The following is a 13,016-nucleotide window of genomic DNA, read 5'->3' on the forward strand; positions in this document are numbered from 1 at the left end:
AGCTCCCACATTGCCGCGATCTCGGCTTCCTTCCACATTGTCTCGGCACAAGCAATCCAATCATTCGTCTCACAAATTATATAGATTTCTCGTCTTCTTCAATGTATATCCCGCCATTGATGGCTTGTTCTGCAGCAATATAGAGTCACCATGCTGCAAAGCACTTTCTTACCACGTCTCACAAGGAGCCTCGGCAAAGCGTCCAGGCAATGCTCGAGGAGTTTCTCAGCAAAGGGAGCAGTAGATGAACCCCGACTACCACTTTCTGGAACGAGGATTTTGGACTTGACGAGAGTCTTAGCAGGGGTATATTCCCAGCTCAAGGGGATGTGGGAAAACAGTGAGGACTAATCACGTGCTATAGCCATACTGTACGCAAATACTGGGAGATCTTGGGTGAGTAGTCCGCCTTGTGCCTTGAAGACTTTGGGGCTGACTGTTGGTCAATAGTGCGCAAGTGCTGAAGATAGAACATCCGACTCGTGGCGATGACACTCGACAATGGGGTCCTCCCTATGCACCCAATCTGGACGGCAAGCCGGGGCCTGGCGAAAGTGCATATTACCTTTCAGTAATTCCTCCCTACTTCTTGTTCCTTCACTTAGAACCTTAAATCACAACTCCTCCGAATCTCTACTAATGCACGATTAGGTAAATCGCAACAAGAAGTCCATTGGAGTCTCATTCAAAGACCCGAAAGGTGCAGATCTGATCCGCCAATTAGCCCTCCAAGCAGACATCTTCGTAGAGAACTACTTACCTGGTACGCTCAAGAAGTATGGCTTGGATTTCAAGACGTTGAGCGAAGCGAATCCGAAGCTCATTTACGCGAGTGTGACGGGATATGGCCAGACAGGTCCATACAGTAATCGAGCGGGCTATGATGTTATGGTGGAAGCGTATGCTCTTTCTTCTCTCCTCCAGTCATCCAAAGATTTCTACAAATAGGACGAAAGCTGATATGAAACAGGGAGATGGGACTCATGCACATTACAGGAACACGTGATGGTCCTCCTGTCAAAGTCGGCTGCGCCGTGACGGACTTGACTACAGGCCTATATACTGCAAATAGTATCATGGCAGCATTGCTTGGGAGGGCAAAAACAGGAGAGGGCCAGCACCTAGATGTTTGCTTGAGTGATTGTCAAGTTGCAACATTGTCGAACATGGCAGAGTCGGTGCTCATTTCGGGCAAAAGAGATACGGGGCGATGGGGGACTTCACATCGTGAGACTCTTTCTTCAAATTATTGGTATTTCTACTAAAATGTCATAGCATCTGTTGTGCCTTATCGATCGTTCCGAACCTCAGATGGAGATATCTTATTCGGGGGTGGAACTGATCGTCTATTCGGCATTCTATGCGAAGGTCTCGGTAAACCAGAATGGATCAATGACGAGAGATTTGCAGTCAATTCCGGTCGAGTAGCGAATCGAAACTTGCTTGAGCCATGGATAGAAGAAATCACCATGTCGAAGACAACGCAAGAGTGGCTAGAGATCTTTGATGGGACTGGATTACCGTATGCCAAAGTCAACGATTTGATGGATACATTGAATCATGAGCATGGTGAGTTCAGACATCAATAAACTGGAATATGGTGCTGACACGAGGCAGTGCTTGCGAGAGGGATGGTCAAGGAGATCGATCATCCAATTTGTGGACCAATGAAGCTGATCAACACACCTGTCAAGTATTCATACTCGACTCCTGGAATCAGAACACCACCGCCTACGTTGGGACAACATACCGATGAGGTGTTGAAAGATGTACTCAGTATCAGCGAGGCGGATATAAAGGATCTTAGAATGGAAGGTGTCGTGGGCTAGAAAGAGATTGAATCAAATGTTTGAATCTAAGTGGATATGGTTAAACCATCCTTCATGGCATCTTTGGATCTGGAAAGTGACTCGAGGTTATCACATCTTTCTTAGTCCCTACCTGGCTGAAAACTCGCACAGCATCTGTTGCGAGGCCCCAATGAAAGTCCTTTGTAAGCGTGCGGGATTTCGGCCGCTTAAGGAGTATAAGATACACCTCGACCTAGCTCAGTCTCCTCTTTTTCTAGTATTATACCCCAAGAAGCTTACGTATCCAGGCCTTCAAGATTATCAGATGAATTACAAGTCCCACTTTCCGTTCGCTATAGTTTTAAGTACATTGGGCCAAACACAAGAAGTTGAGAGACTTTGGACCCAAAGCGGCCGAAACACCCGCGTTGCTTATGAATTCTACATTGGATTTGCAAGAGTATATATGTCCAACCATCCCACCCGTCCCCTTTACTTGCATTTCGAAATATTGATTTCTATTCTTTGATCCAATTCAGTCTCCACCTCATTCATCCCAACATGAAAGAAGTATTCAACTTTGCCGGCCCAAGGGCGGAAATCAGAGACTCGCCAATCCCAGAGCCAAATGATGATCAAGTCCTCATTAAGGTCGTCGTTTCTGGCACAAATCCCAAAGATTGGAAAGCTCCAGACTTTGCAGCAACACTCACTGAAGGTCCAATATACGAACGTATCAAAGGAATGAAGGTTGGAACAAATCAAGGTGATGATATCGCTGGAATTGTGGAGAAAGTTGGCGCCAATGTTGTTGAGTTCAAGGTATGAATGATATTTTGGGACTTTTGAAGTGAGCTGATTTGTGAAAGCTTGGGGATCGAGTCGCTGCTTTTCATGAGATGATGACCCCGCATGGTTCATTCGCTGAGTACGCTATTGCCTGGAGTCATACTACTTTTCATATTCCGCATCACACTTCTTTTGAAGGTTCGTCTATGCACCTAATATCATAGAACATGACTAAGTCATTCTGGAGAAGCGGCAACAATCCCCTTGACTGCTCTCACTTCAGCTTTAGCCTTATACCGACACCTCGCCTTACCATTTCCATGGTTGCCAGCGACATCTCCAATTCCACTCGTTGTCTATGGAGCAAGCGCTGCAGTTGGAGCATTCGCAATTAAACTTGCTCAAAACAGCAACATCCATCCCATTATTGCCATCGCAGGCAAAGGTTCTCACTTCGTGGAAAGTATCATCGATCGCAGCAAAGGAGATACCATCATCGACTATCGTGATACCTTTGAAAGTGTCACCCAGAAGATCCGAGAAGCTGTGAAGGCAAGTGGCAACCAAGAAGTCAAATATGCAATCGATGCAGCAATCGTGCCGGAAAGCGCAAAAATCCTGCGAGAGGTAGTTGCCCCTGATGGACACATCAACTTTATATTCCCCAATGACTTTGATGTCTCGCCTGCGATGAAGTCTACATCCTCTGTGGGTTCAGTTCACAATCAATACCGTACCGAGGATACGAGGGAACTAGGATATATTTTCTCAAGGTACCTTACTCGTGCTCTTCAGCAGGGCAGGCTTTCGGGACATCCGTACGAAGTGAGGAAAGGTGGTTTGGAAGGCGTCGAACAAGCACTCAAAGATTTGAAAGAAGGAAAGGCAAGCGCGGTCAAGTATATTGTTCGTATTGCGGATACTCCTGGACTGAAGTGAATTCAGCGTACTTCAACAGTCTGAATGAATCAACTGCTTCTCATCCATCCACAATAGTAAATTCCACCACATTCGAACCAGGCACTACCAGTTTTGGTCTTCCATCATTATCAGCAGGCTTGACAACACTACCCCAATGAAAACACGGTAGCGTTACCTCTGTCCCAGAATGGTCTTCTTTATTTCCCCAATCCCACCAATCCAATGTAGTACCTTTGAAGACATACCGGAAGGTATCTCCCACAACTGAGTCATCAGGAATGTGAGTGTAGTCTGGCTTTTGCACTGTCTCCTGAGTTGTCCATGATTCCCCAGGTCTCAAGGTAACGAAGTCTTTGTCCTGATTGACCTTGACTGTTTCATCAGGAAGGTCCACTATCATGAAGCCTGTCCTCATAGTATCCTCCGTTTCACATCGTTTCCACTTACCTCCTCGGAGACGGTAGAGCCTATATGCATAGGAGAAGTCATAAATATGAAATGTGACTGGTTTCCCTTCTCCAGTAGCACCAACTGGCTTCTCGTAGGTAACTTGAGATGATACGACAAAGTCTGAATTCCTGGTCACATGAGATCCGGTTCCTTCAAGTGTTACTTTCAGTATTGGAGCTTCCGGGCTGAGCAATGTTAGTCTTAGCTCAAATACGACGAATGAGAGGGGTATCTGAACACTCACACTCGTTCGGATGGAGAAATGGGTGGAGGTGATGGAGGAGGGTTTTGTTCTAGTCGCCACTCCGCTTCTTTGAAATTCGCACGAACAAACCCGAACTTTGACTCATATTCGGCTCGATCGGGCCACGGCTCTAACTCTTCTTTGGCTGTAAATTCGACCCCAGCACATGCAGGTAGTATGAGTCTTGGTAGTTTTGATTCTCTCATCATTTGGGACTTGAGTTCATTCCCAACATGATCCAGTTTGCTGCCCCAATCCCACATAGAAATCTCCTCTCCTGGCCAAATCAATCGATACCTCTCCCCAGGTATCAGCAATTTGTGGTAGTTGTCCGGGAGAGTTTCTACGGTGCATTGTGAGCCGCCAGGACGCAGCTGCTCTAGACCGTTATTCCAGCCATTCACTTGCATGATGTTATCCTCGTCACGCAGCAGGTCGATGTTTTTCTGGCCTACATCGACCTGCTCAAGAATGTCTCCTTTCTGCTGGAGTAAAATGAATTGTGTGCGTGCGAAAGCTTTGAACTTATTCCATACGAATACGCACTCTTGGTCAATTCCATTTTGGTCGCGATGCAGGGTCAAGTCGATGCGAATAGGAGAAGTAATTGACAGATCTGAGCTGGTGTGGTAGAGCTTCATCTCGAGCCTAATCTTGGGTGATTCGTGCCTGTAACGAGTCAGAAATCGGTATGAGAATGGGGCTATGCTCCCGTACGAAACATGATCCTCAGAAAATCTGATAAAAGGTATAATTTCTTGGTCCATGATTCTCGATTCGATTAAAACCACAAACAATAGAATACTCCTCAAGGACGTGCATGCTACTTAAAAGCATGCTGTAGCCTGGCCTGGAGAGCCACAATAACCTTAAGCGCAGGCAGCAACTTAACTTCGGCCTTCGACTGGAAGGATAGGAGAAAGATTTCGATGCCAGGAACATAAAAGCCTCGACCAGTAATGAAACCTGGACTGGAATAATCCTCTAAAACTTGCATCATATTTATTGGGCCCTAGAAGTGTTTTGTAGCCCTGAATGACGTGTTACCGCTAACTGTGGAGAAGGGCTCTCTTCTTTATACCCGCCTACTGAACAGGGTTAGACCGAAACTCACTTTTGTGGGATTATTTGGTGGCACGGTCGATGATCTCTCAGACACGGTCATGCCCCTACTTGTGTACATGATCATAGATAAAAGTCGACGATGCTAGACCTAATTTTGGGACTACCGCCAAGATTAGCGAGTTATGTACTCAGGTTCATTGAAACAGACAAGTGACTTCCTTCAGTTTGCAATGGTGCACTTTACCACTCTCTACGTAAGTCCAAACCAAGCTAGATCAACCGTCTCATGCACTGGCACAGTATGTCCAACTCCCACTGCACTGTATGCCTGAAACAGCGTCCCATCACCATATATCATCTGCGTGTATTGCGCTTGAGGACTACTCGTAACATTCTTGGTCCAAGCTAACGGTCCCGCTGCACCCCCAAGCAAGCCTGTCCATTCCTTGATCTGCTCTCCTAGGTTCGCATATAGCACCAAGGTATCAGCTGTCCCATGCCATGTCTGCATCTTGGGATAGGTGCCATTGTAGCCAGGGTACATGGCCTTGACTTGTGCGACCCACTGCGCTGAAGTCTTGATATGTTGACCATTGGCACAAGCGGGGTCTGCAGTTATGGGAGAGGAACCGGGAGAGCCAGCCAGGCAGCCGGCAGCTACACCAGAATAGACACTTCCAGCAGCTTGATTAACATCAGCTTTCACTCTTATTGTCCTCTTCGGTAATTTGTGAGCACTTACTGACGACATCTGGATATATGGCTGCCATGACGTTGGTCATCATACCGCCGGAGCTAGATCCCGTCACAAAGATCTTCTTTGGATCAGCGTCGTACTTGTCGATCGTGTACTTCAACATGTTTGCGAGACCGTGGGAGTCTCCTTCACCATCTCGAGTAAGAGATTTGGTAGAAGCAACGTCCCAGCAGTTGTTGTCGTGGCTTGAACTCGGGTAGATGACGATGAAACCGTGGGTGTCAGCAAGTGGCCCGTATTTGGCTTGTTGCGCATAGGAGGCACCACTACTGAGGCAACCGTGGAGCTGATAACTGTCAACAGGGAAGAGATATATATAAGAGAGGTGGGTTCATACAGCAAGAATGATGGCTGGCTTAGTGGCGAGTTTCGTGGGAACCCAGATGCTCATTGCTATTCCAGTTGGGTTGGTAGTGCTTGTACCCCAATTTGGGACAGAGACAAGAGCTCCATTAGCTATCGCCACAAGAGCAGCAAAGCTGCCAGCAAGAGTAGAGAAATGCATGATTCGAGAAAGAGGTATGTACAGAAAGTTTGAGAGCAGAGAAAGAAGACTACAATGTCTCGTTTTATGGTGGAGTAGGTGTATATTCGGAGTATACATCTCAACTACCGGGATAGCTGCCGTAGGGAACACCACTTGGGAACCTTGGCAACCCGTGCCATCGATATTATATTAAATCTTTGATTCAAACCAAACATCTTAGGAGAACAATCTGATGTCCGCAAAGAGAATTCAGGCACGAATGAACAGGGGAAATAGACTCGGGAAAGTGCACAGAAAGATGACGAATTGAGCGATGGGGTAGTGGGCGGGGGATGAGATCGTAGAGAGCAAGTCGGAAAAATGGATTTTGCAGCCGAGAAAAGAAGGGGTGCATGAGAACAGATGAATTAATATATTTTCGGCACGAGACTTCGGGGCCTGCTGTGAGCCGCGAAGACCTCGCTTCCCCTTCGCATGTGAGCTATGTCCATAGGAGGACGCCGAAAGGGGTTGCATCTTCGAATCTCGGATGGTATACCTCTAGTCATTGAGGTGAGTAGCGCAAATTATTCAATGCATCACAAAAACACCAAGCACGTCATACGGCGCACGGCTCCAGTCCAGTGTGAGAGTCCTTAACCATCCTTCATAATCCCAGTCATAAACAAAGCATTCCCCAACGAAATCACAATATGTGATTGGAAATCTGCTTCGCTCGGGACGATTCATCTCTTTGATGACTTTTTCGACAACCGGGTCGTCTTCTTCTGGGCCAGAATCTCGAATACGTAGAACATATGGCGTTCTGACATCTTCAATAAAGTGACATAAGACATCGCCTGGGAGAGTGGCTTCGGGAACCAACACCACTTTATCGGTGTCAAGAGTTGCAAATCTCCTTGCAAATAGCTCTGGCGAACTTTTGTGGATAGAGATTGCGCGAAGGAATAGATGTGCTATCACGTCTCTGAAATTTACAGACTCTCGGTCTTCGATCAGTTGAGAAACAAGTTCATTGGTGTAACCGCACTTCGATAAAATACTGGCCCAGAAGCTTTTCCATCGTAGGACATCATGAGTACCATCATTGAAGCTGTTCACCAGCTGACTTAGAAATTGAAAAGCTGTTGACAACTCGCCTCCAGCAAAGAGTGGGCCAAGTATGTCACTCCAACGATTGTAAAATTTGTGGTAGGCCCGAAACTTGTGAGCAGCAAGGTCGATATCGAATTCAAACTTCCAAAAGGTATGTTCTTTCGTGATAACATCTGAAACCTGGACAACTGTGCCAAAACAGATGCCCAAGCAGCCCATTGTTGAGGCATCGGGCCAATAAACGAAAGGGCTCTCAGCGATCGCATCAGCCAAATCTGCTGAAAGATCGCCGACGTCTTGCTGCAGTAGATGATCTAAGCGACAATACGGTGCAAGAAACTCTTTCACTCTCCAATTTGTAACCCAAGATGGTAAATTGAATTCCTGGGGCTCTCCATTTGAGGGATGGTCCACAAACTACAAGAGTTTGAGAGGCGAAGCTTTGAACGATGGCGTTGTGACTAAATATTTTGCAACATCTGTGTACACTCTAGCGCATGTCTTTTCGTAGTCGACATCAAGTAGTTCGTGAAGCTGCCAATCTGGTAGACCTGTACCTAAGCAGGACCTGTGTGCGAATAGCATGTCTCGTGGATCAAGCAATCCAAAGCCTCGACGAGCCTCCAACGTACTCAGTAAAGCAATATCAAATCCTTCCAGAGCGGAGAGTGCATCTGTTCCATCCTGATATGGCGAGTGGCAGTGTAAAAGTTGTTTCCAGGTATACGCACTGATCCTCCTTCGCTCTTCACTCATATGCACTACCGAGCTCCAAAAACTGCTGAAAGGGTCGACATTCGTACCGACCTGTCCTTCCAAAGTCAAGATCCTTCTAGGAGTATTGTGGCTGCCAACAAAGCTGGGGTTTTGAAGAAATTTTACCGCTTGGAATAATTGACGCCACCGTACACATTTCTTCCCACATTGTATCCAAGGATCACGCGAGAGCATCAATTCTTGAAATACCCAAACTCTGAAGAACCAAGGTCGATCATACATGCTATCCCAAGGCAAACGTTTATCGAAATTGTGCGTCAAGTGCTCATCTCGAAGTGCATCAATGATGAGATCGCTGTCTGGTGTCGCCTCTCCAAGGAAAATAGTCGTGTGTCGCGCCCCTTGGTAAACCTTTCCCATTTGCGCCACTTGTTGATTTCTCTCCGCCGTATCTGATTGATTGATACAGATCGCATCAGCCCATATCAGGCGCTTCCTCTCATGATCTCGCATGTGCCGTAACGCTACATCCAAATTGAGGGTGACATCAAATGCAAGACCCTCAACTAGAATAATCTTTTTCAGCTTCGCATTCCCCCAAACATAAGAAAGAGCAGTATAGTGATCGATGAAATCTTCATCGCAAGCACTCAATGTTGTGCATATCAAAGAGCATTCAACTTGAGCGTCGAGGTCGGGGATGGTTGTAATTCTAGGAGTCGAATAGCATCTTTCTCGAGAAGCGGCTTGTATTTGTACGGGATCACTGGATCCATTGCGATATAACGATTAATTAAACATTAACACGCTCCAATGCTGAGAGCGCTGATTGAGCGTCAGCCTAGTAGCCTCACGCCGAGTCCATCAGTGAATGCATGCAGACCATTGGACAAGAGTAAAGACTAAACAACAAACACATGAATGTAACCTCAACTATTGCATAAAAAGGATGCATACATCATTGGCAAGAAGATGTTTATGAAGCTCGGAGAATAAAAGATGGGACGTCGTGCAGACGTTGTTAGTTTCAGCTTGCCAGACGAGGCTAGCGTCTCGGGCGAGAATGCAGGCAAACGTCGACTTTCAACCTCCTCCGAGTTCATCACCGCAATTCCTCATATTCCATGAAAGAATGGCACTCCAATTGAGAACAGCAGAAGAAGCACAATGCTGTCGTCGAAACGTTTCGGCACCAGATCCCGATCACACCTCTCGATTGCATATCTCCCTCTCTTCGCTGCCAAGTCCTGATACGCCAATCACTATCCCGTCATTTCCTATCGAAATCCGCAGCGAAACATCAGTTTTCAGGCCGAGAAATATTGCAAATTTATGGACTCAGCTCCTCTCTATTCATATACAGAATGGTAACTTCTGGAAACTTGAAGATGCTGTTCGATATCACAAAGAGACCACTCCACCTCCAGCCTTATCACGTGAGGAAGTCAAAAAAGCTGAAATTACGAGGCTCGAAAAAGGAGGTTAGTAATGATTGAGACCCTGGATATAAGGGCTAGTATTGACTCTATCAGTCTTGTATATTCGCCATAAAGTTCAGAAAGGACTGTTGACTAAAGATCAACAACCAATTGAGGCTGAGTTACCAGAGATATCGAGGCTCATTTCGAAGCTTGAAAGCTTTGGAGATATAGATGTTAGCATCATATTGAGTACCAAAATTCACAAGGTCTGCAAAGCTATCTTAAAGCTCGAGTGGATCAACGGCGATGAGATGTATCAATTCAAGTCTCGGTCTGCCGTTCTGTTGGATAGGTATCTCAAGATTCTGGATCAGGCACCTCAACAACCCTCAGCAGCCGTCTCGACAACCCACCAGACAGACACAGAAGCCCGGAGCCAATCTGCGGAAGAAGACCTAAAGGAGACTCCAGCTATATGCTTGACCCAGTTGACTCCCGAACAATGTTCTCGCATTGAAGAAGCTGCCAAGAACTGCAATCCACCTCTCGATCGTGGCGTCGTGGAACTAATGTGCATGCTACCTCACTTCATTTCCAGAAATGGAAATTATGATCTCCAGGTCGTTCCCATGGGCAGACTAGAGCAGCCGCTGGATGACTTCCCTAAAATTGATAGAGGTGTCTACTGCGGCGGACCGACGATTCCTCCTAACATGCTGAAGCTGACCTATAAAGTCTCTCCTACTTATGGTATTTCATTATTTGTGGATACTAAGACAGGCGAGGGACTTCAATTGGATCGCTGGGGTCCAGCGGAGCAGGGTGTCATGTGCACCGAATTCGAGGGCCTCAGGAGACCGATTGAAGGGTTATTGCAGGAGTGGATAGATTTGTTCTTGAAGATGAAGCTTGTACCCACCGGAGGTGAAGGAATCATGTCTGACCAATTCAGATCGATGGTAAGCGTCTCGTAATGTCCCAAGCTCTATGCTAATGTTCTTGTCAGGACTATCTCAAGCTAAAGTTTCTCATGCAAGAGTACGACTGGCCATCATCATTCCCACTCTCACAATCCGACTATGTGTCGCTCATCAAACGACAAGCAGACATTGACAAAAAAACATTCGCTCGGTACGAAAGGAACAATAGTCTCGAGCAAATATGGGCCCAACTAACACAAAAATGGCACAACAAAAATATGACTGACTGGCGAGATGATACCAAGATCCAAGAACTCGAGACTTTCAAAATCCTCGATCGATTAGTCGAGAGAGCTCTGAAATACCATATCAGGAAAATCGAAGACCGACAGTATGCTCTGGCAGCGGATGAGCCGCTGGACAAGAACTACACAAATCCGCTGGTGCTTTCCAGATCTGGTCACGGCGGATCGGACGGCAGCTGGAGAGTGGATGCTACACCGGACATGATCATTGAGAGATTTAATGAAGTTGCAGGTCAGAGTCCCTGGGAAGTCCCCGAGGTCAAGGATATCAAGAAGGTGCTGGATGACGCGTATGAGAGATGGAAGCTAAGTGAGAAAGGCATTCATCCGCGAGACGATGTGGATGAGGAGGATGATGATGAGACATCTGATTATGTCCCTTCTGAAGAGGAGTGCTCGGAAGAAGAAGAGTTTGAGAGCGATGAGGAGGATCTTGACTTTGATGTGGTGATGCTAGAGGAAGATATCACGACTGATATTGAGGATCTGAGAAAGCGGATGGAAGGATATCATATTGGAGGTTCTTGATCATGTGGAGTTGTTTGCCAAGATCAGATGGAGGGCTGCTTGGGATTGGGCGTTGGGGTAGCAAGTGTGTAAAATAGTTGAAAGTTGAAAAGAAATGAATGTTCCCTCCCAGAATTGTACTCAATGCTGCCAGTCGATCATACAGCTTCGCTCTCTTCCTACTCTCTCTGCGCTTCACCTCAACAACGGGTAATTCCTCGTGTTCATCTGCGACAATGAATTAGCCTGTCTTATTCGTCGAAATATCCTCGAATCAATATGCATGTGAGACAAACCCAAGGCTATATTGGCTGACGCAGCAGTTTTGTTGCACATCGGACGAAAATGCACCCCTTTCGGGCTGTGACATGCTGAAGTTCTGGGGGGTTCTTAGCGTGGAACCTCACTTCCCACATTTTGCTGTTGTACCACGACATATCAATACGACAAACCAGCATCAACAGAATGCCTCTCTGGACTGCGCCATGGATCTGAGCAAGGAGCACAATTCTTCAAAGCATTTGATTGACGGGTCTCCGCGCAGAGGAAATCGCCTGGTGCTTGAGCAAGACTTCGGACGAAAATCCGCCCGCGAACTTTCCTTTCAAATTTTCAATCGACGCCGAGCGAAAGTCCGAACTCCTCCCTCTTCAGAGAGACAGACGAGAAGTCAAATATACCTGCGAAGAATTGCTTTCCCTCCCCCGTGAAGCATGCCACAAATCGAGCTACGACGCGACCCAGCCACGAACGATTCATGGATGGTGAATGGCAGACTGTTTGTTGCGCGTATGAATGTCAAACAGAGTGGGAGGTCAGCTACAATATGCAGTGAAGCAATATGGAAAGAGCTTTCAGGCCTTAAGGCGAGTCCTGGAAGGCGATTCTAGCCAGCAGAAAGGGAAATAAGACGAAGCCTGGCTACAATTTTGGATGGGTCAAACCCAAGTCCACAGAGGCCTCTGAAGGAGCTGCACATGGCCGGAGGTGAAATCACTGGTCATACTTTCCTGCGAACAAAAGGGCATTTGAGAGAATACTGCTCATGGATTGTCATAAAGACGCATAGCGGTGGACTGATAATCTCGTGGGAACACCAAGGAAGGCGAGATCGCACCACTGCAGAGATACAGTACCTGAGACCGACAACTGGACCTTTCGGATCCCGGATTCACACTACTTGACGAGGTGGCATAAGAGATAATCCCGACCTGACAGGTTCCTTCTGTAAAGAGGTCGCCTGGAATATTGAAAGACAACCTTGTCAGGAGAGGCCGAGGCATGGATTTTCTACATTATTTTACGAAGTCGTCAAAAGATCTTGACGCTGCGTCTTTTCTGCTCTAAGCCTCTCTTCCATTTTGAGTCTCAGAATTGATTGAGTGGCTGATATCCTAAGAGACTTCCTAAACCTGGCAAGCTAGTCATTTCAACGTTCAGGACATGTTCAGGCTTATATTTTATACCACGCAAGGTGCTCGTGAAGTCGCAAAGATTTGATAAATTTCTTGAAATCTTTCCCTATCTTTCAAGCCACTCAGGCTCCAT

At 46.6% G+C, this 13,016-nt stretch overlaps 7 protein-coding genes across 7 annotated transcripts; 3 read left to right on the top strand and 4 right to left on the bottom strand.

The window, feature by feature from the left end:
- Positions 1-49: 49 nt before the first annotated feature.
- LY89DRAFT_657837 (CoA-transferase family III) lies at positions 50-1,959 on the top strand. The gene is made up of 7 exons (XM_018212447.1): positions 50-306; positions 365-396; positions 451-571; positions 652-899; positions 971-1,227; positions 1,276-1,569; positions 1,618-1,959. The coding sequence occupies exons 1-7, from the start codon at positions 151-153 to the stop codon at positions 1,827-1,829; spliced, it is 1,320 nt and encodes a 439-aa protein (XP_018063806.1). The 5' UTR covers positions 50-150; the 3' UTR covers positions 1,830-1,959.
- A 318-nt stretch (positions 1,960-2,277) lies between these two features.
- LY89DRAFT_711233 (GroES-like protein) lies at positions 2,278-3,681 on the top strand. The gene is made up of 3 exons (XM_018217889.1): positions 2,278-2,612; positions 2,660-2,777; positions 2,827-3,681. The coding sequence occupies exons 1-3, from the start codon at positions 2,352-2,354 to the stop codon at positions 3,516-3,518; spliced, it is 1,071 nt and encodes a 356-aa protein (XP_018063807.1). The 5' UTR covers positions 2,278-2,351; the 3' UTR covers positions 3,519-3,681.
- LY89DRAFT_711234 (uncharacterized protein) lies at positions 3,559-4,835 on the bottom strand (the record flags this gene model as incomplete). The annotated part of the gene is made up of 2 exons (XM_018217890.1): positions 3,559-4,135; positions 4,195-4,835. The coding sequence occupies 2 exons, from the start codon at positions 4,833-4,835 to the stop codon at positions 3,559-3,561; spliced, it is 1,218 nt and encodes a 405-aa protein (XP_018063808.1).
- A 674-nt stretch (positions 4,836-5,509) lies between these two features.
- LY89DRAFT_657844 (feruloyl esterase B) lies at positions 5,510-6,521 on the bottom strand (the record flags this gene model as incomplete). Its single annotated transcript, XM_018212448.1, has 3 exons — positions 5,510-5,943; positions 6,002-6,302; positions 6,354-6,521. 3 exons carry the CDS (start codon positions 6,519-6,521, stop codon positions 5,510-5,512), a joined length of 903 nt encoding a protein of 300 aa, XP_018063809.1.
- A 371-nt stretch (positions 6,522-6,892) lies between these two features.
- On the bottom strand, positions 6,893-7,916 carry LY89DRAFT_288129 (uncharacterized protein). The gene has a single exon (XM_018206496.1). The coding sequence runs from the start codon at positions 7,815-7,817 to the stop codon at positions 7,074-7,076; it is 744 nt and encodes a 247-aa protein (XP_018063810.1). The 5' UTR covers positions 7,818-7,916; the 3' UTR covers positions 6,893-7,073.
- Positions 7,917-9,017, bottom strand: LY89DRAFT_762078 (HET-domain-containing protein; the record flags this gene model as incomplete). The annotated part of the gene is made up of 2 exons (XM_018221566.1): positions 7,917-8,405; positions 8,481-9,017. Coding segments are annotated over 2 exons (927 nt in total), but the record flags the coding sequence as incomplete, so codon positions are not given.
- Positions 9,018-9,378: 361 nt separating this feature from the next.
- Positions 9,379-11,601, top strand: LY89DRAFT_724443 (uncharacterized protein; the record flags this gene model as incomplete). Its single annotated transcript, XM_018218898.1, has 3 exons — positions 9,379-9,796; positions 9,848-10,695; positions 10,743-11,601. The coding sequence occupies 3 exons, from the start codon at positions 9,379-9,381 to the stop codon at positions 11,487-11,489; spliced, it is 2,013 nt and encodes a 670-aa protein (XP_018063812.1). The 3' UTR covers positions 11,490-11,601.
- Between the last annotated feature and the right edge of the window lie 1,415 nt (positions 11,602-13,016).

The sequence above is a fragment of the Mollisia scopiformis genome (genome assembly GCF_001500285.1).
Source record: "Mollisia scopiformis unplaced genomic scaffold LY89scaffold_29, whole genome shotgun sequence".
Lineage (NCBI taxonomy): Eukaryota > Fungi > Ascomycota > Leotiomycetes > Helotiales > Mollisiaceae > Mollisia > Mollisia scopiformis.